General features: G+C 44.9%; 4 protein-coding genes across 5 annotated transcripts; 2 read left to right on the top strand and 2 right to left on the bottom strand.

Moving 5' to 3' along the window:
* Positions 1-503: 503 nt before the first annotated feature.
* Positions 504-16,597, top strand: wu:fi75a02 (uncharacterized). Its single transcript, XM_060038308.1, has 8 exons — positions 504-777; positions 1,714-2,334; positions 8,551-9,967; positions 10,065-10,103; positions 10,991-11,260; positions 12,503-12,574; positions 13,462-13,589; positions 15,449-16,597. The coding sequence occupies exons 1-8, from the start codon at positions 744-746 to the stop codon at positions 15,628-15,630; spliced, it is 2,763 nt and encodes a 920-aa protein (XP_059894291.1). The 5' UTR covers positions 504-743; the 3' UTR covers positions 15,631-16,597.
* Positions 16,598-19,632: 3,035 nt separating this feature from the next.
* On the bottom strand, positions 19,633-21,491 carry LOC132447508 (uncharacterized). 2 transcript variants are annotated; one of them, XM_060038309.1, is made up of 3 exons: positions 21,325-21,491; positions 20,612-20,746; positions 19,633-20,504 (listed from the first exon to the last, which is right to left on the bottom strand). In XM_060038309.1, the coding sequence occupies exons 1-3, from the start codon at positions 21,344-21,346 to the stop codon at positions 19,747-19,749; spliced, it is 915 nt and encodes a 304-aa protein (XP_059894292.1). In that variant the 5' UTR covers positions 21,347-21,491; the 3' UTR covers positions 19,633-19,746. The 2 variants fall into 2 exon arrangements, with proteins under 2 accessions (XP_059894292.1, XP_059894293.1); XM_060038310.1 differs by having other exon boundaries at positions 21,313-21,482.
* A 517-nt stretch (positions 21,492-22,008) lies between these two features.
* On the top strand, positions 22,009-23,733 carry LOC132447509 (uncharacterized). The gene is made up of 4 exons (XM_060038311.1): positions 22,009-22,283; positions 22,459-22,761; positions 22,931-23,032; positions 23,266-23,733. The coding sequence occupies exons 1-4, from the start codon at positions 22,154-22,156 to the stop codon at positions 23,496-23,498; spliced, it is 768 nt and encodes a 255-aa protein (XP_059894294.1). The 5' UTR covers positions 22,009-22,153; the 3' UTR covers positions 23,499-23,733.
* A 173-nt stretch (positions 23,734-23,906) lies between these two features.
* On the bottom strand, positions 23,907-25,554 carry LOC132447999 (uncharacterized). The gene is made up of 2 exons (XM_060039061.1): positions 25,345-25,554; positions 23,907-24,762 (listed from the first exon to the last, which is right to left on the bottom strand). The coding sequence occupies exon 2, from the start codon at positions 24,636-24,638 to the stop codon at positions 23,907-23,909; it is 732 nt and encodes a 243-aa protein (XP_059895044.1). The 5' UTR covers positions 24,639-24,762; positions 25,345-25,554.
* Between the last annotated feature and the right edge of the window lie 304 nt (positions 25,555-25,858).

Genomic DNA, 25,858 nt, shown 5'->3' with positions numbered 1-25,858 from the left:
TGCTAGAACGCCCACATTATACGCCCGCCCCCCTCTGATGTACACGTTATACAGTAACAGCAGGTGTTACCTTAATCACTCTTCAGACTTTAATATTCTGTCCACGGCACGCCAACATTCAAATTATTAAAAACTCGTTTTCTGGTTTCTTGACCAAAGCGCCGATATTTATTATAAGATATTTCATTATTAATCCATGGATGTATCCGACTACACGGATAATACAGCAATTATAAAGAGCACACCAACTTTATAGACGACTCCGGTCAACCGAAGCATTCCGTTCAATACAAATCAATAATCCACTCTCTTCCCAGTTCCCACAATCCTAAAATAAAGAAAAAGTTAGTGTCATTGAACGAACGTCGATCGTTTTGAAGTCGTGGACACTCCACTGGTTTGACGGACCTCCTTCGTGGTTCGGCCGCTGCATCGCTTCAATCCCACAAGACTCGAACGCACCATGCGAACTCCTTCATGGTTCTTCCGCTGTCAGTATTGCCAGATTTCCAGCCCAGTCTGGCAACACCGGCTGAGGTACGTATCGGGCCAGTGTTGCCAGATTGGCTGGGAAATCGTGCCTAATGTGGCCAAACTGAAGCATTACTTCCATCCAACACGACTCGAATGCACCATGCGCAGCTAGTCGGATAGCCGGAGAGGTGGCTCGTTGTCTTGGGACCAAACCGTAGCTTGTTGTTGACTTATTGCTTAAAAACAAACATGAGCATGTGCCCGAGTAGATGGATGTCTCCGTAAAACCAGGAAGAAATCGCGGTAAGTCTTTAGTTTGGATTAGCCGGTCGGCTAGCTAGCTTGCTTACCATATTCATACAGGGTACTAGCATTATGCTATCTGGAGCTACATCGTAATTTGTATAGTTCATCATAGTGAGATACTAACTTCTAATATCAAAACATGTAACGATGCCTCATGTAGTTACAGTTAATACCTAGGCAAACTTATTACGTTTTTAACAAATACTGATTTACTAACTTAAGTTATGCTTTGTACAGTAAATATGGAGGGACAGTTAATTGAATACCAGTACATCCTGAGAGACATTTATTAAGTTATTACCAGTTCATCCTGAGAGAGACAGTTATTGGGTTATTACCAGTACATTTTGAGGCAGTTATTAAGTTATTACCAGGACATTCTGAGAATGACAGTTACTTTAATACCGGTACATTCTGAGAGAGACAGTGATTAAGTTATTACCAGTACATTCTCAGAGACGGTTATTAAGTTATTACCAGGAAATCCTGAGAGAGACTGTTATAAGGTTATTACCAGTATATTCTGAGAGAGACAGTTATTAAGTTATTACCATTACATTGAATACATTCTGAGAGGGAGTGATTAGTTAATTACCAGTACAATACAAACTGAAGGAGGGTTATGACCAATGCAATCTGAGAGAGACAGTTATTACGTTTTTAACGGTGAAAAGACAAAGTAATTCAGTTTACCATCAGTTATTTAAAGTAAGTACTGAATTATTAATCTAAGAACAGTAAATACTAACGTATTATTCAACTTACTTCAAGTAAAACTGAGCGTGACGGTTATTATGATATTTACAGTAAATACTGATAGACTGTTATTTTAGGTTAGCTACAGTGAATACTGAATGAGCAACAGAGGTTATAGTATATATGTTTGTATTTAGTAGAGTTTTCGTATTATAGTAATCTATTCTCTCTCTCCAGTGTCTGTCATGCTCACTCCACCAACCTCCCAGATGGACGGGGTTCCCCCCCTCCCCGCCCCTACCCTCTCCTCTCCGGGTCGTGGATGGGACCTCGGAGCAACCTGGGTGGTCAGGGACCATAATATCACTCAACGTGACCATGATGAGGCCAGTCATCACCTTTACGTTGAGGAAGTCATTCATCAACGCCAGGACTGTGTCGGTCGTCACCTTGACGTTGTGGGTCATCACCATGAGAACGACGTGGGTCATCACCGTGACATCGACGTGGGTCATCACCGTGACAACAATGTCGGTCATCACGCTGACAACGATTTGCGTCATCACTGTGACGATGTCAGTCAGCAACATGAAAACAATCTAGGAGTTACGCCCCCAAACTCCACCAGACCACCCCTCCAGGACAGGCGGCCTGGCCTGTCGGAGGAGCAGCAGCTCCTCCCCCTCAGTCTCCTTAAGGAGGCGCTGGCGCCCCTCTGTCTCCGTCTGGCTGCTGTGGAGGCCGGGCTCGAACGCTTGTGGCTCCACCTGCCTCTGCTAGTCATGCAAAGGGGTGGGATTATGCTGGATGAGGGCGGGGCCATGTCAGGGGGCATGGCCAGGAAGAATAGAACCAAAGGTGAGCAGAATGAAATGTGTTATCTGAGAGAACTCCAAATTATTTTAGAAAGTTAAAATGTTTTTCCCCTTTGCGATGGTCGTCATAGAATAGCACCTGTGTGTTTACTCTCTGTGTGCAGTTTTATAGAACCATCCTTAACATTTTATCATCACTTTAAGTAGCCCCGAGCTTTATCTTTTTCACTGAAGCTCTGCGGTAACCGTGTCTTTTACACTCAAGCTCTGTCCTAACTATTTCGGACATGAACCAATAAGTGGAGCCGAAAGCGACAGGTCCATGCGGCATTTACGTGTTATTGATATTTTGAAGCAGCCCAACTTGTTTTTGGAATATTAACCGTAATATAAGTCATTTGGGCGTTTGTGCGGTGCGCAATATTGACATTGCCATTAAATCTACATCAATGCACGGGTTACGATGCAAAAAAGTACATCAACACAATTAAATACAAAGTCTAGTCAGAGCTCCATGGTGACTAGTGCCATCTTTAGAACATGCCCCACGTGTGACTCGCGTGGTCCCTGAGGCGACCAGGTGGTCCCTGACCGGGTGGTCCCTGACCAGGTGGTCCCTGAGGCGACCAGGTGGTCCCTGACCAGGTGGTGCCGGGGGGCGACCAGGTGGTCACTGACCAGGTGGTGCCGGGGGGGGGCAGGTGGTCCCTGACCAGGTGGTGCCGGGGGGCGACCAGGTGGTGCCGGGGGGGGGGGGCAGGTGGTCCCTGACCAGGTGGTGCCGGGGGGCGACCAGGTGGTCCCTGACCAGGTGGTGCCGGGGGGGGGGGGGGGGGGGCAGGTGGTCCCTGACCAGGTGGTGCCGACCAGGTGGTGCCGGGGGGGGGGGGGGGGGGGCAGGTGGTCCCTGACCAGGTGGTGCCGGGAGGGGACCAGGTGGTGCCGGGGGGGCGAGACCAGGTGGTGCCCACAGGTTCCGTGTTGGGTAACCTAGAAGGTAGTTTGTGCACAAAGCTCGTAGAGCTTTACATTTATAGAGATGAAAATGTAAACTTTTGTCAATGTGCTTTCATCAGGAAGTATGAAATTGGTGGAATAAACACAGTTGAGAGGGATTGACAGGTTTAGCGATCAGATAAATAGTGGAATAGAGAGATGGAGGAGTTGATAGAAACTTGGCGGGAGGGTTATATAGATACGTAGTATCTATATACGTCTTTGATACGTATGTATCAAAGAATATAGCTGGATGGAGATAGATGAGGGGAGAAATATGGAGGGACAGATTTAGACGTATATGGGAGGTCATATAGAGATGTATCAAGGGAGAGAGATATTGAGGGGACAAAGATATGGAGGGATGGATAAACGCACATTGAGATATGAATGGAGCTTTGAGGAAGGGCCACAGTGACAGCGATATGGAGGGAATGATAGAGGCATATGGGGGTTGATATAGGGAGAGGGATATGAGCCCCTTTCACTCATGAATGCTGTCAAGTTGCCGGATAAATTTCTGTAAACAACAGAAACTGCTCACGCCTTTGTAGCAGAATGGTAGCATTGTTACACGCCTCTGTTGTAATTTAGATGAAATTACATGTTACCTTTGCGCAAGAATCACTGCAGTTTGAAAAATGGCTAATAGTCTAATTGGCCATTTTTGCCAATCCTTTGATTAAACAAGCTGTGCCGCTCCTGATCCGCTGAGAGGCTTGATCCACCGTGCACATTGTTCAGTGGCCAGCACAGAATAAAACCTTCACCCGGTTCACCGTCTCCGTGAGAGCTTTGTGTGTAGCTCACATCAAAGGAATCTTGGCTACAATCTAGGGCTGAACGGTTTGGGCAAATCATCGAATTGGATTATTTCGACCAATATTGCGATTGCGATTTAGTCTGCGATTTTTGTTTTTAAAGTTCCTCATGTTCTGTATCAAGGTTCAAGGTTCAAGGTTGCTTTATTCATACCCGTGGGTAAATTTGGTTTGCAGGGCAAGAAAAGGGCGTTCACACACTTAGCATACACAGTATAAAAAAAAAAAGGACACAACAAAAATACAGAAGACAAGACAGACACGCAGACAAAAATCACAGAGGTGCTCAGTACATCAGAAAGTGCAACAAAGTTATGCACCACTAGTGGCGCTGCAACAATTTATTCGTATAGATAATGGCTGTAGGAACAAAACTGTTCCTGTAGCGGTTTGTTCTGCTTTTGGGAACTTTGAGCCTCTGTCTGGAGGGAAGCAGCTGAAATGCACTGTTTAAAGGGTGGGTGCTATCATTTTGAACGGATTTCGATAACCTCTGTAACTGTTTGGTGTACAGGGCTTCCATGTTCGGCTGTGGCTCACCAATGAACTTACCGGACCATTTTACAATCTTGTTGAGGGAATTCTTATTTTTTAAAGATATGTTTCCAAACCATGATGCTAAGGAAAATGTTAAAATTGACTCAATAAAAGCACAATAAAACAAAGACATCATGGTCTTGTCTATGTTAAAAGAGGAAAGCTTCCTCAGACAGTGCAGGCGCTGGTGACCCTTGCACACAGCTTCACAATTTAAATCAAAATTGAGGGTAGAATCTATTACTGTCCCAAGATATTTATGAGGTTACCTGTTCAATGGTCTGACCTTTTATTGTGAGGGCCTGACTGTGAGCCTGCCTTCTAAAATCAATGAACATATCCTTTGTTTTGGACACATTTATCTGAAGATAAGAGTCATCACACCATCTAAGAACTACTACCGAGTCATCCGCATACTTTAAAATCAATCTATTTTCGTACTGGCTCCGACACATGTTGGTATAAAGAATAAAAAGCAAAGGCGATAGCACACAGCCCTGTGGGGAGCCAGTGGATGAGCAGACAGGGTCTGACAAAGCCCCGTTTATTCTCACTCTGTGTCCTACATGTTAAAAAGTTAAGAATCCACCCTGCAAGATTCTTACTCACATCAAATTGTTCTAAAAGCCGGTTAGTTAAAATATGGGGCTGGATGGTGTTAAAAGCTGAACTGAAGTCAACAAATAAAAGCCTGGCGTGAGATCCGGGTCCCTCCAAATGACTGAGAATTGAATTAAATAAAGTGACTGTGGCATCCTCTACTCCCCTGTGTGGCCTATATGCAAATTGCAAGGGGTCAAGCACACGCTCAGTTTTCCTTAAAAGCTCTGTTCTCACCATCTTTTCAAAGGTTTTCATTAAAATAGAGGTAAGCGCAACTGGTCTAAAATCAGTTTTTGGACAGCTGGATTTGGGAACAGGGACAATGACCGCATCTTTCCATATTTCTGGCACATGCTGTTCTTTAAGAGACATGTTAAAAATGTAATTGAAGACATGACTGAGTTGAACTGCACATGACTTAAGCAGACGCCCACAGATTTTGTCTGGCCCATGACTTTTATTCACTTTGATTTTGAGAAATGCCTTTTCTACTTCTTTTTGTTCCTCCAGTTCCTGAGTTGTGTTGCTAAAATCCACTGTGTCAAAACGATTATAAAAAACATTAAAAGCGTTTGACAACTCAATGTCAGAGTTAAAACCATTCAGACTAATACGGCTGCTGCTTTTTGGATTCTGGTGGCCTACTGGTCCTCATGCTAGACCATACAGAACCCAGATTGTTTGATGCCATATTGTCTTCCATTTTAGATTTATAAGCATTTTTTGCTTTTGAGATCTCCGTTTTCAGCTCCCTGCTGGCTGCATGCTGATCTGCTAAACTTCCTTGTTGGAAGGCCAGCCTCTTTTTTACCAGACCACCTTTAACTGCACTGGTTACCCATGGCTTATTGTTTGGATACATTTTAACAGTTTTGCTAGGAATTATCATGTCTTTACAGAACACAGCATAAGAGCAACACACATCTGTCAGTTCATCAAGATCGTCACAAGTGTTCTTAAAAGTGTCCCAGTCCGTGCAGTCAAAGCATTCCTGAAGGCAAAGTGTGGAGTCTTCAGTCCACACTTTAACATCCCTAGTTTGCACTCTCTCCTTCTTTAAAACAGTTTTATAAATTGGCAATATATGCACACAGTTATGATCCGCTGAGCCCAGCGGGGGGAGTGAGACGGATTTGTATGCATTTTTAATTGACCCGTAGCAGAGATCCAGTATCTTGTCCCGTCTGGTTGGGCAGGAAACATACTGGTAGAAATTTGGCAAGGTCTTTTTAAGCGACACTTGATTAAAATCTCCCATGATAATTATCGGGTGAGATGGACTGCAGTTTCTGCACCGAATCAAAAATAGTGCTGCAAGCTGACGCAGCGTTTGCCTTGGGGTGAATGTATACTGTGGTTATGAAAAGTTGTGGAAACTCGCGGGGCAAGTAAAAGGGGCGCAGCGAGACGGATAAAAGTTTGTTCATTCACTAAACAAGCAATAAATCATTATATAATATGACCAACACAACATTGTAAGCAGTCAACATATTACTGCTTTTTCCTTTAGGCCAGGCCTATGTGTTGAGATGAATTGATGCATGAGTTGATAATATAAAATCTTTAACCAACTATTGAAGCCTAATTATTATTTTTTTTATCACAGCCGTTGCGATTTACAAATTGCTCTCTATTACATCGCAATTTCAGTTTTAATTCGATTAATCGTTCAGCCCTACTCCAAGCCAATGTTTACTTGCACTGCGGGAATATAGGTTGCTTTCAACATGAAGGTGTGCAGTTGTATCGCAACAATTGTGATTTGTTTACCAACTTCCTCCCAAAGAGTGGTTGGCTATTCTAAAAAAACAATGTCTCCAAAACATGGAGACAAGTACTTGTACGTCATGATCCCCCTCCTCCTCAAACCGCCATCGCTCCACTATTTTACACCTGGATTAAAACGTAAAACTCCAGTAGAATTGAATCAACTAACGTTTGGGAAAAGGATGGAGCATAAGGTTATCTCCTCTCTGTTTCACCGGCGTGTGAGGGATCGGAGATTAATTGCACAGTGGCTACGGATGTAGCGCTGCAGATGTAGTTTTGACATGACATCTTTGTCCGTGTTGTTTTGTTGTCATGGTTGTGATAACACAACCATGTATCATCCACATGGTTATCGCTCACAGCAACTTAAAGGGGACATATTATACCTTCAGGTGAGAGTGTGATTAGCCTTACAAGCCGTTTCGGAAATCTGCCCCATATGACATCACGAGTGGGCGTGTCAGGAGGGGTGAAGTAAATGTTGCTCATCTGTCCAGCACAGATCTAGGTGGACACGCCCACTAGTGATGTCATGGGGCAGATTTTTGGAAACTGCTTGCAAGGCTAATCGCACACTAATCCCACACCTGGTGGTATAATATGTCCCCTTTAAGGATATTTTCATTTTGGCTAGTTTGCGTCATTGAGTATGAGCATTATAAGATTTGCCACACACCCTGATGTTATACTATGTGTTCTGCATACATTTCTGAGAGGCTCACCTGCTCAGACCGACCTCCCCTCACCCCCACGCACCGTGGCGTTGGAGTACCCTCTAATGACGCTTTTCCACCGCACATGTAGCTCGACTCGACACGACACGACTCGACACGGTAGCAGCACGGGTGCTTTTCCACCGCAAATAGTACCTCCTGGACGTGGGCGGGGTCGGCTGCGCGAAAGGGCCGTGACGTATTTGTGTACGCGACGCAAACAACACATACGCAACCCACACATGGACAGAACCCACATAACAACAATGGAGGACATCGATCGCATTACTATTATTAGCTGGCATGTTGAAGAAGTTGGAGAAGTGGAACATGTTGGCTGCGGCGCTGCTATGGATGTTACCAGCATGGTTGCCATGTCGCTCTCGTGACTTCGTCACACTCTCTGGCCAATCAGTCGCCGGCCGTCTGCCGACGTCACCTTTTAGCATCGGCTCAGCTCGCTTGGAACCTAGAGCGAGTAGGTACTAGAAAAAGCAGCCACTTCAGGTACCAGATACCATGGTACCGCGGTGGAAACGCAAAAAATGCGAGCTGAGTCGAGTCGTGTCGAGCTGGTACCATGCAGTGGAAAAGCGGCATAAGTGTTGCCATACCTTTTTGTGATGTCAAGGTGCATCGACAAAAAAGCACTGTTCTGCATTACGCTGTTATTTTACTAACAGTGAAAAGATCACTGTGTGATCTTTTGTCACTAACAGTGACAAAAGATCATCGGAGACGTATTAAATGTTTAAAGCGTGACTTCATGTTCACTAGCACTGTAACACTGATGTCCTCTTCTGTGTGTTCTGTCCAAAGGGGCGGCACCATGCACGGAGACCACGGCCCCCGTCTCCTCCACCAGGACCTGTGTGTCGCCTCTATTGAAACCAACGCCCTCCCGCCTGACCTGCAGGACACGCCGAGAAACGGCAACGCCCTGCCTCACAACGGGAGGGCCCTCCAACCTGACCTCTATTTTGCCCCCGGCAACAGTAACGCCCTCCTTAGCTACAGGAGCACCTTCCCACCTGACCCGGGCATTGTCCCTAGCAACAGGAACTCAAACCCTATCAATGGGAATGCCCTCCCACATGACTTGTCCATTGCCCCTTAGCACAAGAACACCCTCCCTAGCAACGGTAACGCCTTCTCACCTGAACTGTAAGTCGCCCATAGCAACAGAAGTGCCCCTTTTAGCACCTAGATTGCCCTCCCTAACAACAGGAACGCCTTCAATAGCGACGGGGAGGCCCCACCTAGCAGTGGGGTGTCCCTCCATCCTGGTCTGCAGGTCGCCGCTAGCAACGGGTGCTGTGACGACTCAGAGAGCAGGTTCCAGCACCATGGGGGAGGAGCTTAAGTCCACTGCGCTGGAAGGGGAGGTGCCCGCTAAAGGGAAGAGGAGGTGGTCTTTGAACGGGGGACATTTTCAATTGAAAAAGACTGCTGGTGGCGGCAGCAAGCCGATGTCAGGAGAAAAAGGAGGCGGGTCCTCAGGACAGCGGAAGGAGCTAAAGGGATTTAAGAAGAGAAGAGTCTGCAGGGACATTCCCAATTCCTGTCCCGCTGCTTCAGGGGTAACGTCCAATGCGACCATCGTCCAATCACAGTGTTCTATTCCACCTCTCCATCAATCAAGTAATATGCTGTTGCCATGCGGCCAATCTCGGCTCCCCCTCTCGCACTGCTTAGACAAATCAGTGAGCTCTCGCGTCCCTGGCCGTTCGTGGCCCAACGGTGCCACTCATAACGTCCTGTTTGTTGGAGACAATCCACTATGCCAAACATGTCCAACAGACCCTACGGCACAGTCTGACCAATCACAAGACATCTTGTGCAGCCATTCAGTCAGTTACTCCGCACCACCTCCTTGCCAATCTGAGACCTCTTCGCCACCTCCCGGCCAATCAGAGACCTCCACACCATCTACAAGCCAATCAGGGACTCCCATCTCCTGTTTGTTCTGGTCAGGCTCCACCGCAGGCCAATCAGGATGCTGCTTCTTTTCCCTCCGCTCACCACAGGGCCGATCACTAACCGCCCTTCAAATCAACTCACCTCATGTCTCCATGACGACAGGCCTTCGGCTCCGCCCTCTTCATGCGCTTGTCCACCTCTCGCCCGTTGCCATAGAGACAGCCAGACTTTGTCTCCTAGCGACAGCGGGCCAATGGCCTCCAGAACGCCCGCTGAGAGACCGGACAGCCCCGCCCGGCCTGGGTAACGACCACAGGTACTGTCCATCTCCCTCTGCCGGTCGGTCTTTATGAAGGACATTGATGCTCATGTCAGTATTCATCATGTGTTTGATTTATTTCTGATCTTTCTAGTTATGGAAAACCTTTGGCCCCAAAGTGCAGCTCTGTAAGGTCAGTCACGTATCTCACAAACAGAATAATTAGTTTCAATATTTAGTAGGGGTGTGACGATGCATTCAGCTCACGAGACGAGACAAGACTCGATATTGGGTTCACGAGAACGAGACGAGACGAGATTTTAAGAAAACTACAATGTATATGACTGGACCAACAGACTTTTATTTAACCAAGTCGCGCATGCATTTTGAAATGTTTTATTATAACTCTGTGCATGCATGAAATTGAAACTAAAACTAAAATTTATAAAAGTTAAATAAAAATAAATTTAATTAAGTAATTCACTTTTTTTCAAGTGCAAACAATATTATGTGCAAAACCAAATCAAAGTACCCAAAATGTACTTTGATTAAATGTATTAGTTTTCGCGGTTATTCAGCCTCTTCTTCTCCTCCGGAAAAACACGACCGCATTGCATTGTGGTATACGGGAGTAACATGTAGGCTACATCGTATGTACACTCAAATTTTGGGTATTTTAAGTGCACTATATAGTGCATGAAATTAACCACTGAGAATTCGAACACCACTACAAAATGGCGAGCACCCTATATAGTACACTATATCCGTGATAGGGAACGATTTCGAACACAGCTTATGGCTGCTTTCGATGCTTCACTTGCTTCCCCTCCTTCTCCTCCTCTTCTTTTCCTTCTCCTTCTATAGGTTCTGGCAGGCTAGATGTAGCAAAGGCGCATTACTGCCCCCACAGGCGACAATTAGAAGTTTGGATAAATCAAAAATCTTGCGAGACCGATTTTTTTACGCGACGGGTAATATCGTCGAGTTTAATCTCGCGAGATCTCGTGGCACGAGATCTCGTCACACCCCTAATATTTAGTAAAAATGTCAAACGTGACAATACCGCTGATATGACTCCAGGTCCCTCTCCAGATGTTCCCATCGGCTGAAGAGGCTCGGGGCTCACGGCTCATTGGCCGACGGAGCGGCCAGCAGCACGGCTTCAAGCCAATCACCGGCTCCCGCTGCCGCAGAGCGCCAACGGAAGACTGGACCACGGAAGACCGGACAGGTCACGCTTGACCTGGACCTGAAGGTCCGGATCAAGCGTGTATCTGAAATCCCAATCAGGAAGTCGATGCCCAAACGAGACGCTGAGCTGACGCCCATGGGCCTCCCCCGACCCAAGAGGTGAGGGGACCCTAGAGGGTACAGGGGCCTCCTAAACCCTAGGGGTGAGAGGACCCTAGAGGGTACAGGGGCCTCCCCCGACCCAAGAGGTGAGAGGACCCTAGAGGGTATAGGGGCCTCCCCCGACCCAAGAGGTGAGAGGACCCTAGAGGGTATAGGGGCCTCCCCCGACCCAAGAGGTGAGAGGACCCTAGAGGGTATAGGGGCCTCCTAAACCCTAGGGGTGAGAGGACCCTAGAGGGTACAGGGGCCTCCTAAACCCTAGGGGTGAGAGGACCCTAGAGGGTACAGGGGCCTCCTAAACCCTAGGGGTGAGAGGACCCTAGAGGGTATAGGGGCCTCCTAAACCCTAAAGGTGAGAGGACCCTAGAGGGTATAGGGGCCTCCTAAACCCTAGGGGTGAGAGGACCCTAGAGGATATAGGGGCCTCCTGAACCCTAGGGGTGAGAGGACCCTAGAGGGTATAAGGGCCTCCCCCGACCCAAGAGGTGAGAGGACCCTAGAGGGTACAGGGGCCTCCTAAACCATAGGGGTGAGAGGACCCTAGAGGGTACAGGGGCCTCCTAAACCCTAGGGGTGAGAGGACCCTAGAGGGTACAGGGGCCTCCTAAACCCTAGGGGTGAGAGGGCCCTAGAGGGTACAGGGGCCTCCCCCGACCCAAGAGGTGAGAGGACCCTAGAGGATATAGGGGCCTCCTGAACCCTAGGGGTGAGAGGACCCTAGAGGGTATAGGGGCCTCCTAAACCCTAGGGGTGAGAGGACCCTAGAGGATATCAGGGCCTCCTGAACCCTAGGGGTGAGAGGACCCTAGAGGGTATAGGGGCCTCCTAAACCCTAAAGGTGAGAGGACCCTAGAGGGTATAGGGGCCTCCTAAACCCTAGGGGTGAGAGGACCCTAGAGGGTACAGGGGCCTCCTGAACCCTAGGGGTGAGAGGACCCTAGAGGGTATAGGGGCCTCCTAAACCCTAAAGGTGAGAGGACCCTAGAGGGTATAGGGGCCTCCTAAACCCTAGGGGTGAGAGGACCCTAGAGGGTACAGGGGCCTCCTAAACCCTAGGGGTGAGAGGACCCTAGAGGTTAGAGGTGAGGGGACCCTAGAGGTTACAGGGGCCCCTGACTAACTAATTATTTCAAATAGGTTATAAAATGTTGGTTTAACATGGTGAGGTCAGGGGTCGTTGCCCTAGGGACCTTTTCTGACAAGCCAATGGCGACTGATTATTTTTCTATTCCTCTTCAGACTAAAGAAGAAAGAGTTTAGCCTGGAGGAGATTTACACCAATCAGAACTATCGGTCGCCTAGCAACAACAGGTACACACTCATCTACACCCACCACAACCGCCAAAGGTGCCTCTAGAGGGAGGAGCTCTCACAGGCCTCTCCTGCTCTGTCCTCTCACATCACAGCTCAGCACCCTTAATAGAGCAACATTTAGTATTATCATATCTTATTTGTTTTAACATTTTATTACGTAATTACGATTTGATACTATTATGATTTTCTAATTATATTATTAGTGCAGTATGATGATTATCATTATTATCTTTCTTTTAATTACAACGCATTTCTATAAATTATGATCATTAATATTTGATGGAGCTTGGAGACAAAATTATGTATTTTTAATTTCATATTTTTATGATATATTGTTATTTAGGGCTGGGCCCGAATTTTCAGATATTAGTTTGCTAGGTAGGAATTATATGAAAATAATCATATTTCATAGGAATCATAATCATATTTTCTTAATGCATAGGCATATTTGCAAAAGAGACAGTTTGGTTACATTATGCACAAATAGGAATACTTTGCTGAAAGGTGAGAGGAGAGATAGTCCAGAGACAGAGTGGGAGGGAGGGTGAGAGTGGGAGAGAAACAAGGTGGTATCAACAACAGTTGAGGTTTAGACTCCTCTGTTTGGATGTTGACGTCACAGTACCAGTGGGGTCCTCTTCAGGTCCTCTTCAGGTCCATAGGAAGTGATCTGAGTGTGTGAAACTATGTTTAATATTATTATTGGTATTTTTTCATAGCTTGGAGACTATATTATAATCATTTATATTTTTTACATATAATTTAATTATATACTGTTATTAATATTTGTATTATTTATATTATATTTGTATTCTTGCTTTGAGACTTTTATATTATATTAACCATTTGCAACACATTTATTATTTATTATTATTGAATCTTAGCTTGGAGACTATATTCGAGGAGCCACGGGAGCGAGGTGGGCGTGTCCTCTGCATGGCTCACCAAAAGAGGCCACGCCTCTTAGACTTTAGCCACGCCCCCAGGCCGAGAAGACGTCGCCTTGGACCAGGTGATCTATCAACCTAACCTCCTGCCTACCCCTCTCCCTCTCTTTCGCTCTGTCTTTCTTTCTGTCTTCTATCTATTTATCTATCTATCTCTATATCATATTTTGGGCTGGGCCCAAATAGTCAAGTAACCAAATTATGCTGTGTTAGTTTTGTGCGCGGATATAAAATCCCTATTCAAACCTTTGGTAGCACTAGTTTCCTGTGTGGGAACCTGACAGAGATGGACTTTAAACTGGGAGGTTCTAATAATAATCATTAATCAAATGTTCTGGGGTTCTCCCCAGGGTTCAGTTTTCCATGGCTCCCAATAATCTGTTGCAGCCATAGATTTGGCTATTTGGCCGCAAATTCAATGTTTAAATATGGCCAAAAGATGCCAAAATGCTCGACCTTCTTAAAATAACAGGTTTGTTATTTGATAAACACCAGCAGAACAGGTAGTGGTGTATTTTCCTTGGCTATCCGTCATCCACAATAGCGCCTGTGTGAGTTGCCCACAGGGATTAGTCCTATGGTGCAATTTCCTCAACACTTTGCACAATGTTCACGCAACTTTATTTTCCTTGCAGTCATCGGAGTAGCCTACTCTTATCCTATGGTCTTCTGAAGTTTCTAGGCTACACTGAAGCTCTGCCATGACCCATGAGGCTTCTAGTAATTACAAATGTGTGATTAGTGCCTTCTCCTGTTACTATTGGCAACATTTTTGGTTTTACTCATTAAACATTTATAATAAAGAACTCAAACTACACACACAAATTGCACTTATTTATAGGCTTATTTTTTAAAAAGTGAAGACACGTGATGAGGTAACAGAAACTAAACTGAATGGTATCCATTATTAAGGGCCGTATTCCTTCAACAGTGACCTTTCATGTCCACATAAACAAACTGGAAATTTGAGTATCTTACCTTTCAGTTACAGTCATATCAAACCATAGATATGTTAATGTGTTAACTGTTAACAAGGGAAAGATAAAGGATAATTTCATCAATGAACTTTTTGTTTATAAAAATATAGTCGCGTCATAAAGTCGCGTGGGTCGTAATCAGTGTTGGGGAGTATCGGAATACATGTACCGGCGTTACGTATTCAGAATACAAATTATAGCTAACTGTATTCGTTACAGTTACAATTTAAATTATTGGTATTTTGAATACAGTTACATTGTTGAAATCAATGGATTACATGACGATACTTCTGTTTCTGCAGTTTATTTGTGCTTTCACACCAACAGCATTTAGTGCGCACTAGTTTGGTCCCTTGGTTCGTTACGTTTGCGTTGGTGTGAATGCAACCACCTCACTGTGATGCGAACCAGTGAACCTCATTTTGTCAACCGGCCCGAGACCTCCCTGAACAGCTGGTCTCGGTTTGCTTCCAAACGAACCCTGGTACGGTTCGCTTGAGATGTGAAAGCAAAGGCACCTCGTCCGATCCAGTTCTACAAAGCATAATTATGCCTCTTTGGACGTAACAGGCACCCGCTCAGCCGCACGCATTATTGGAATTATTGTTTGATTAGCGGTAACTCCAAGACTAGCAGCAAATTGTCGGGCCGTTGGGGAATTTGGACAGACACCCACATAAAACGTATGCTGGAAAACACACGCTGATGCATTTAACACATTAAGCGCCAGGATGAGTCTGTCTCACACAGTTTATCTATCGACAGTGTGCGTCTCTATCTCCCTATTTCTATCTTTCTTTGTCTCTATCTCGTTATCACTATCTTTCTAGCTGTATCTTTCTATCACTCTGTTTCTAGCTCCCTCTAATATTTATGTTTCTGCCGCTGACCTCTCAAATCCTTCTCGGTCTCTCAACCTTATCGCTCTCTCTCTGTCCCTCTCTCAGCTGGAAGTGGACTCATCTCCACGGCTCTGCTGACGTCATCCATGCGCTCGTCAGCAGTGACTCGCAGGCGTTGCCGTGCCAACGGGGGCCTGGCTGGCGATGAGGAGGAGGATGCTGATGTGAGGCTGGTGGAGCGACTGAGCGCACTCGAGGACTTTCTATCTCGCAGCGGATTGGATTAGCTGTGATTGGATGAGGTGTGATTGGATGAGATGAGATGGGATTTTACAAATTGTGATTTCTCTCCAAGACATATTCATTTAATTAAATGTTTTATTTATTATAATTGGATTGGTGTCTACCTTTTTACAGAATATGTGATTACTAACGGTTTTCTGTTCTTGCCAATTTTAAATGATGAAAGAAAATGCATTGTTCTAGACTTTTCATATTTTAAGTTGTTAAACATCGAAGTTTGGAATATGGTATCAAGTTTTCACATAATCTTGTTAATTGTTTTCTTTGGAAGGTGCAGTAGGTATTAAGTGAGTTGTAACGAAAGAGAGCTGAAGAGAGCATCATTTAGAAACTAAAATACCGAAAGAAGTCCCCTCCTTCTCTTCTCCTAGTTGCATGTCAATCACATAGCTGTGATTGACATGCAGGATGGATTATCTTAACCAATCAGGAAATGGATGACCTTATAGATCAGAAATGACCTGGAAGCTTTCTAGTGCAGGCGCATGAACTCGAAACAGGTATTCTTACAGAGCAGGCCAGGCCATTTGTAACAATTTGCACAAAAATTATAGCTCAGATAGTGTGTGAAAACGGTCAACGGCCACGGCCAGATGGCACTGGCAGATTTGAGCACGGTTAGGTGTGAAAACGGCCAAGGCCACGGCCAGATGGCCTAGTGTGAGTGCACCCTTAAAACGTTCCTACAGCACCTTTTTAAAGGTACAATATGTAACCTAAACATCAAGCCGTTCAATTAGAAGTACAGTCCCAATTCATCCTATTTGAGCTCACGCCGATTGCCAGGTGGTGTGTTCAGGGACACTGAACACACAAGAGCAAGACGAGCCAAGCGCTACATTATTCTTTGACAATGACAAGCAACGACGAGTCCTACACTGGAAGGTGATCCGCTAATGGATACGTGTTTCATTTATTTATTGTTTGCAAATTATAAACCAGTTTATGTGGCATCCGTCTTGTCTCCATCTGTCAAATGTGTTTTTCTCATAGCTGTTGTCATGGGGCTTCTTGGAAAGAGGCCGAGTCTTTTTAGGTGTGGTAGATTCCAGTATAGTCTCAGTTGATCCAGTTGGAAAAGCCAGTACTTGGATTTACATGTTTCCTTTATCTCTGATGCATATCATGGTCATTGTATGATGGAGTACAGTACATTTGTAACATATAGCTCCTTTAACAAATAATATATTTTTATAATTAACTAAAAGAAGGATCTGTGATTTTTTAATAGCATATACTTTTTTTTATAATTGTATATAAAGATTTGAAAAAAAATTACACATTTTGATTCATTGTAAATGTTTATTGTTTAACAATGAATTATAGTTGCTGTTGAGAACACTACTGAAGTCGGGGTTGTAGTAAACCATAAAGATGCAGTGAGTACAATTCTGTGACCAGATTTTGTCGACATTTATAAAATAAAATAATATATCAGAGAATGTTGAATTACTGTATAAACCCATGAAAATCTGAATGGTTGTGTTTTCAAAACCTTAGAAGGAGCCTTTATACATGGGGAACTGGTCTTCTACCAAGGATGGTGCAACACCATGTTTCTACTGTACTCTCTGACAATGACCGCGTGTTGGAAGTAGGCTACCTCCTAGCCCCTGACATGCCAGCATAGTCCACCATAGATCTCCTAAATTGTGAGAGGTCGGGGTATTCAGTTGGTCGCAATATACAACCTTACTGGTCGCCATACTTAAAAAAAAAAAAAAACTAACTAGTTAAGAATGTTAACCAACACTCATTTGTACATTTGCTAGAGACGAGGTGTTTGAACTGGTATGACTGGTTACTGGATTCTAAATATCTATTTGCATAGATCTCCATCGAGAAAAATGTTATACTACAGTGTGATAGGAATGTAGTGAGTCTTGTGTGATGAAAAACATTTTGTCGGGTTTTCTCCAATAAAAGTTTTCTAAGAAAATATCGACAACTTCTTCCCTTCTTCTTGCCCCGGGAACCGTGTACTGGGACTGTCACCGAGCTCCTAGGAAGAAAGGCTGCGACTGGATAGTCACAAAATGATGTCCTATGTCCTTTCCTAACCTCTTTTCCTTGGCCTCGATGGAAAACATCTTGATGGGAAGCAAAATTACAACCCAAAACGTACTAATAAGCATGAACAAACAAGTCTCACACAAGAATGTAACATAACTAAGTTGGTCCACACGGGGGAAATCAACGTTTTTTCACCTATGGACTCCATTCCAATGTTCAATGTGCAGATTAGCTTGGAATCGCACTTCCTTTCAGATTTTGTTTTTTACAATGGAAGTCAATTGGCAGAGGGCGAAGCCGTCCGACCATTCTCCGATGCTTCAACTACTTCGGACTTCGTAACCTGGTAAATTCTCAACCATTAACTTCCGTACAAATGTTTAACAAATCAACACAAAATATGTCATAAAAGATAATTGATATAATTTATACTTTTTCAGAATCACAGTTTAACTGCTTCGTATATTTTCCATTGATCTCATTGACTTACGGTGACTATAGCCTACTCTAGAACAGAGACAACGCAGCGATATCACTAGTGAGGAGTTCTAACTGGAAAGACGGTGAAATCCGCAAGTTGCTGATAATGTGAGAGAGAAGGTGACGCAGTCGCTTGAAACGAAGACGGGGAAAGATGGTACGATCTACGAAAGACGCAGAGGAACATTTCTTTCGAGGCTTTTGTTGGGTTAAAAAACAAGTGGTCAGTAGCCTAAATAGTTCATCGCATTTGTAGTCTACACTCAGCTGTGAAGTCATTCTTGCATTTGGTTGCCTCCATTCATAAAAAAAAAATAACATTTGTGAGCATGCAAATTATTCTAAAGACGTCTAGCCCGCGCCGTGACGAACGGGGGATTTCAACCTGATTTTACCCCCTTGTTTCACGTTAGCATGGTAAAATTGGCATTTGTTGTTTACATACAATTTGGGCTGTCTTTGAAAAAAACGAATGGGGTTATAATTACTTTACACAACGGTGACCGCCCCCTTTTTTAACAGCTCTGGTTCCGGAAGTACATTTCCCATTCATTTTCACCATTTACTTTTTGTAAAATTGTTTTTTAAAGACTTTTAAGCCTGGAACCAAGCCATCTTTCATCAAGCTAGTCGTGAGCATGAAACGTTTGATTTGTGGCAAAAATTAATTTGGAAAACAGAAAAGAAAAAGGTACAAGACTGAATGCATTATTTTTTGGAATGAGTGCAAGAACTACTCATCCCATAAACCATTGTTCGCAATGGTTACAACCCAATCTTTTAGCGCGTTTCTTGCATCTCGTAACCTTTGTTATTATATTGTTTATTTTTTTTATTGTCATATTTTCTATGTGGATGTATGTTTGGTCTATGTAGTGTTTCATAGAAGTGTATAGCATTGTCTTCGACATGGTACGTTCCCGACTCCAGTCACAGCGTAATAACGTTTCTCATTTGAATTCAGTCTTGTATTCATTCAACATTATGTATTCTGCTTTTATGCTACCAAAATTATCAAAGTGCTATATCATATATTTACATATTTTAACATGTACAGCCAATTTCCTCTACAGCTCTTGCAACTCTCTAACCTTCCATTAATCGAAGGGAAATCATGGTTGCTTTGCTAAGCAATCTAATTCAGTGGTAGCTGTCCGACGACTTGCCTTTCGAGGGTAAACGTTTCCCTGGTAACAGCAAGCTCCAATCAAAGACATGCTACAATTTAGGATTGTGGGTAGTGTAGTAGTAAGTGGTTTCAAATGACCATGTGTTTTTCTAAAACCTAGATCCTAACGTCTTTAACTTGTGGCTTATGCAGGAGCATCGTTTCACAATATAATGGCGCGTTGTAAGTATACTTTGGATGGTTACGACATAATGGCTTTTAATCAAAATCTAATGGAGAAAATTAATGGGATTTAGTGTGGTTCCGGAAGTATTCCAATAGAAGTGATGTTGACGTTTAGATTCGACCCAATAATAAAAAAGTACACGGTAAAAATAGTAAAATTTTATATAAGATTTGAGAGTGCAAATAAAAGACTTAAAAAAATAGAAAAGGAGACAAGTCTCCTTTGAAGGTTTGTGACCGTTGTCGTCCCGTCTCACATCTTGTCCACCATCCTGCTGAACAACTGGAGGAGCTCCCTCTGATCCTCCCTCAGCGCCCTCATCTCGCTCAGGGTGTCTTCGTGCCGCCTCTGGGAAGCAGCCGTGGCAGCAGCATCTGACCTCTCAAGATAGGCCAAGAGGTCATCCTCTGTCATGTCCCTCAGGTCATTCATCCTCTTCCGGTTCCGCAACCTCAGGGTGTCAGAGGGTCCGGTGGGGGCTCGACCCGGAGGTGGCAACACTGTGGTGCTGGAAGGCCCAGCTGAGGGAGCCCCGTCTGATAACGCTGGTGAGGGAGCACCGTTGGACTGCCTCAGTGCACCGAGTATGCCTGTCACCACCCCAGCACAATCGCTCTTCACACCAGGTGGCTCCACGTCATTGTCTCCCCCAAGCAGCTCGTCCATCTCCCTGTAGAATTGGAAGCGGAAAGGCCTCTTTTCTTTCAACACGTTCTTCTGCTTGACTTTCTCATATCTCTCCACCAGCGTCAACCACTTGCGCGCCACCTTGTCGGTCTGGAAGTCCTCCTTGAACTGTCCGGCAAGCTTCCCAGTCATCTCCTCCCACAGCAGCTTCTTTGGCTTCTTGCCCAGCCTCAGCCGCCGGTTGAGGTCATCGAGGGACTTTACAGGTATCCCGCCCTCTACCTCAAGGTGGACCTTCATCAGGTGGATGAGGAAGTGTGTTTGAGCTTTGGTAAAACCCTCATTCACCGGCAGTGGTGCAGTTGGCTTGATATTGCAGGTATCTGAATCATAAAAAAGAAACCCGTCAGCACAGTACTTGCAGCTCCCAGGGATAAATGACTGTTGAAGTACGCTCATGTCAACAGTGTAATGCTTCTTAATAACTCACCCGTGCAAGAGCAATCTGCAGGGTGTAGGTTGGTAGCCATCCCGGTGCCCTCATCCCCAATGCAGCCGTCTGTGGGCTGGTAAGGCACGGTTCTGTCCTTGTCAAGGAACGCCACCATGCTCTGGTTGAGGAAGACTAAAAAGAAAAACACGATTTATGTTACAGACTGCAACTTGTGAAGTATGCTGTGAATGAATAAACAGAACGCTCTGAGGTGAAACCCACCTTAAACTAATCTACAACCATTTATAACTTTTTCAATCTCTGTATGCCTATCCATTTTTTATTAAACCACTACCAAAAACACAAATTTTCGACCATTCCCCACCTCAAGTATAGTTTTCCAACAAAAGTAGGCTAAAAACATGTTCATCATTCTCCCTTTTTGGGTACAGTGTCAGGTCAATGTGAAATAATAATTTCACATTGAAAATAAACGGTTATCTCAACGGAAGCCTCATCCTTGAAGGATCACCGCGAACCATTAACATTTCAACAAAGCCATGCATTGTTATTGTTAGCTACATTAGCCTCTTAGCAAACCAGCTCGAAGTAAAAACGTTACATTGTATTGCACGCACAGCAAGACCGTGCAATACATACATGGGTGACCGGATTAAAGCAGCAATGTAATCAAGTGTGTAAGATCATTTAAAATTACATTAAAGGGACCAAAGTGGTAAAAAATACAAAGAAAATACATCATAACTTGCCGTCCAATATGGGCGCAGCCATCTTTGCTTGTATGCCGCATTCGTACACCGCCCGCCCGAGTTGGTTTTACGCGCGAACATGACGTAATTTCCTGGTTTGAGGCGCTTAAGGGCAACAGAGTGGCGAAGTCCCGCCTTTTCCGGTCGACCCCCATGGGACCTATGAGATCGTAAAACATGAATGGGTTTCAATGCAGAAAAAGTAATTGTTTTCTGGTCTCGGTCTTTATATGCGGGCCGGATTACACATATGTTGTTTGTGGATTTAAATGATCATTTTTCATGTGTAGACTTTGATCGTTTATTGGGCAATTTTTCAGGCTGTAGAGAAAACACAATGAGGAAGTGCAACTTCTGTGTTTTGACCAACATGTTAGAAGTATAACTAGAATAGCTTTTTTCCACCTGAGAAATATTGCAAAAAATAGACCAATCTGCAGCAGATGCAGAGACACGAAGCTGCTATCCATTTTGATGGTAGGCTGGTACGAACGACCAGCTTCAGCGAGAATGTGACGTATTTCCCTTGCTCCAGCCTTCCAGTTTGCCATTTGTGTCCGACGAGTTTGAGAAGAAAACTATTTTGGAAAAAATAAATAATCCAGTATAATGGTCGCCAGCCTTTACAGAAACATTAACATTGCAAGCCTTTTACATTGCAATAATATCTTGCCATTTTCGCCAATTTTAATTTCAACAAGTAAAAAATCTGCATTTTTGCATAGGGAACCATTGGTATAGGCGCGTAGACTCGTTACACGCGTTGAAGCGTCGCGTTAGGGGCGACCCGAAGTCACTGGGAGACAGAAGCAGAAAGAACAAAGAAGAAATGGACGACGCACTGATAGTGGCGGTGTGTGGTCAATCTGTCCTGTACGACAACACGTTGGTGTTTTACAGGGACAGAATTAAAAAGCAGCAGGCGTGGGTCGTCGTGGGCGAGGAGACGGGGATTCCTGGTAAGTTGAGTGAATAATTTGTATTTTGCTTGGCTTCAGTTATCGGTTGTGTTTACTATGATACAAGTTCGCGCCGGTTAGCGGTAGCACCAGTTAGCACTAATATAAAGTGATACTACAACAGACTGTCCCGCTTGTCAGGCTACACAACTTAATATGTATATGTTCTTGTCAGTGGACGTATGTCGCAGGAAATGGAAGTCCCTCAGGGACAGATACATCAGGGAGAAAAGGAAAGAGGAGGGAAAAAAGATCGGGTCAGCGGCAAGGACAGTGAAGAAATGGAAGTTCTCTGCGGTCCTGTCCTTCCTCGACCCCTTTGTCACACCGAAGGAGACCAGCAGCAACCATCCTCGGTGGGCAGAGATAGAGGTAAAGATGGAGGATGACTGGCTTGCCGAGAATTCAGGGGTAGGAGAAGCAGATGAGGAGCGTGATGAGGCAGCAGCAGCAGCAGCAGGGCCATCGCACAATACAGGTTTGTTGAAGTGAAGACACGTATACAGCTTCTGCATTGTGGCCACATTCTGTATTGAGAAAAGGTTAATAGTGCTGCACGATTCTGTCTCCATCTTTAATGTGCTGTAATATAGATCACTCGTATATCTTCCAAGCCAAAAAAAAAACAAGACTTCTTTCTCTAACAGATCAGCTGTCAGGGAATGAATCAGACCCTGACGATGTTCCTGCTGCTGCTGCTACTCCTGCCCCTGTCCCTGCCGCTGGCCCTGCCCCAAGACCACCGAGCGGTATGTACTGGACAAAGTTGTATGGCTCTAATTTCAGGGGTTCAACTATGTTTATGGCTAACCGTTTAAGCTTTAACTGATATGAATACTGTTAACGGATTACTACTGTAATTGACACTTCCAACCAACCACACATGCAGGTTAAACAGGTGTATTGATAACGTTTTAGCTTTTCAATTGTGAAGGTAGTATTGCACTAACTTACAAATTATGGTGTTTTACATTTCATACAGGGATGAAGAGGAAGAGAGCCAGTGGGGTACCATGTGGGAACACCCCGATACAGGAGGCCATCCTCCAGGCCCTGCAGAGGGATGGACAGTTGTGCGCAGACGCACAGTTTTTTAACGGCCTACTTCCTTCCCTGAAGAGATTGCCACCAGACGCAAAGGAGTATGTGAAATTCCAAATTCACAAAGTCATATTTGACGCCACCCAAATCACCCTTAATTTGGAACCTGTCTAATCCTGCTCCTGCTTATTAGCAAGAGTGATAGTGACAATCTCTTCAGGGAAAGAACTGGGCTGCTGTGACTAAAAAATAAGCTGTTTGTGAGAAAGGTAGTTGGTTAGGTAAATCCTTTCTCACAAACAGCTTATTTTTTAGGAAGATGTTAATGTTTTTGTGTTCTGTTTTATATTTATAATATATTGTTCTAGTTGTTTTGTTAGTCGTTTTGTAAATAAAATATTTTTAATAACTTCTCTTAATATATGATTTTAAGATCTAGCATGCACGGACACAAATACACATACATTTCGCTACTTAATATAACAATTTTAATAACAATTTAATAATAATGAAGGAATTGCCGCTTTTGTTTTGTGTGGGTGGCTCTTAAAAGAGCCGTTTTGGGGTTGCTTGTGCACTGCACTAGATGTCATCCTGCCACGAGACGGCTCCTTCTTCAGAGAGGTAGGAGGTGAAGGTCTCGCGGATCCGAATGGCCTCTCTCCCGGCGTTGTTTGCAGCCACTCTCCCCAGCCTTGGCAGAGGCTCCACCGCACCACCCGGGATGCACTCCCTCACTGCTGCTGTTGGTGCTGTTCTGCGGAGGAAATTGTGGAGCACACAGGTGGCCTTGATGCATCTCTCTGCCAGCTCCGGACGGACCTCGATGACCTTCCGGTAGATCCGCCACTGAGAGGAGAGGATGCCAAATGCGTCCTCCACCACCAACCGAGCCCGGGACAGACGGTAGTTGAAGGGCCTCATGAGGTTGGTCCGTAGTGGAAAGGCCTCATCCGCTACAAACACATGAGGCAGGGGTCCTCTGTGCTCAGCCCCCGGCAGTGCTCTGTCAGCAGGGAGCTTGAGATTGCCAGCGTGGGGGGCCTGACCAAACGCAGAGTTGGCCAGAATTCCTCCATCGCTGGTTCTCCCGTAGCCCCCCACATCGATGACCCGGAAGCAGTAGTCTGCGTCAACTGCCAAGAGAACGATGGAAAACGTTCCCTTGTAGTTGAAGAACTGTGAACCGGAGTTCGCAGGGGCCTTCAGAACTACATGCTTCCCATCGATGGCACCACAGCAGAGAGGGAAGTTCCACCGCTCCTCGAACCGCTCTGCAACCACTCTCCACTCCTCTGCAGTGGGCACAGCCATGAACTCCTCCACCAGGCAGTCCCAAATAGCCGTGACCACATCCGAGACGACGGAAGCCACGGTGGAGGCCCCGACCCGAAAGCTGTTGGCGATCGTTAGAAACGAATCACCACTAGCCAGGAATCTGCAACACATGAATCATTTATTTTAGCCTTATTAAGAATATCAGTTGTATAGCAAATCTGTAGGCCAAATATCTCACTGCACAGGTAAATGTCTTGACTAGTGTTTACAGTGGATTTGCATCAGCTTACTTTACTTTCAAAAGCTTGACAAGGAGGTCAATGTGGAATTTACTCACATAGTATAATATGAATGAATGTGTTGAGCCATGATGCATTTCTTTATTTTGTTTGTATAAAACTCTGGTGACATGCATGTATGAAGATTTGCGTTTAGGTTGAAACACTGGGTGGAGCATTGACAGGAAAAATGAATAGCAGGTAGGTGCAATGGGGAAAGCAACTCATATCACCATGTCATGTCAGCACGCTTTCGTTTGCCTTGTGTTGAATTTAACTCAATGAATATTGCCTGTCATGTCACAATGGCCTATGCCACGGGTGAGCCTAGTGCACGATACTTGAATAAATGTGTCACTACTCAAATATAAACAGCGCATTGGAAATAGATGTATGCACTTTCCGATAGTATATGACTACAGAATGTGCTGATTTTGATCTATGCCTATGAAACCGCAACTTACCGGAGACAGATGGACAGGCGCTCGGCCGCTGATATGGAGCGCCTGTAGTTGGTGTCCTGACGGGAGAATCCTGGCACCAACCCGGGCTAGCAGGTCATCGAACATGGCGACAGTCAAGCGCAAATGCCGCTGGAACCGGCCGTCACCCAGGCGGAGTTCCTGTAGGTAGGAGGTGGTGAAACTCACCCAGCTCTGAGCGCCTACGGATGATCTCATTTCTCTCTTCCAACTTCCACAACACATACAGCGCAGCGATGGTGTTGACCTTCATGTTTGTGGAGCTTTGGAAAGAGAAGGAGCGGGAGAAAATGGGCGGGCTCATGACGCTTTGGACGTGTTGGACGCGTTGAACCATTTTTGTGACAATGATCAAGCTTCAAGGCACGTTACACGCGTTATCCAACGCGAGTAACGCGTTTGGTGTGGCCGTAGCATTATAGTCCTTCTCGGTCCCTCCGGTCTTCGGGAGCTGGCCTTCTTTCACTACCGAGGGTTAAAAAGAAATCGGCTGGAC

Source organism: Gadus macrocephalus, chromosome 19, assembly GCF_031168955.1.
Source record: "Gadus macrocephalus chromosome 19, ASM3116895v1".
NCBI lineage: Eukaryota > Metazoa > Chordata > Actinopteri > Gadiformes > Gadidae > Gadus > Gadus macrocephalus.
The sequence above is the reverse complement of the archived record's forward strand: the minus strand, read 5'-3'. Positions and strand labels throughout refer to the sequence as shown.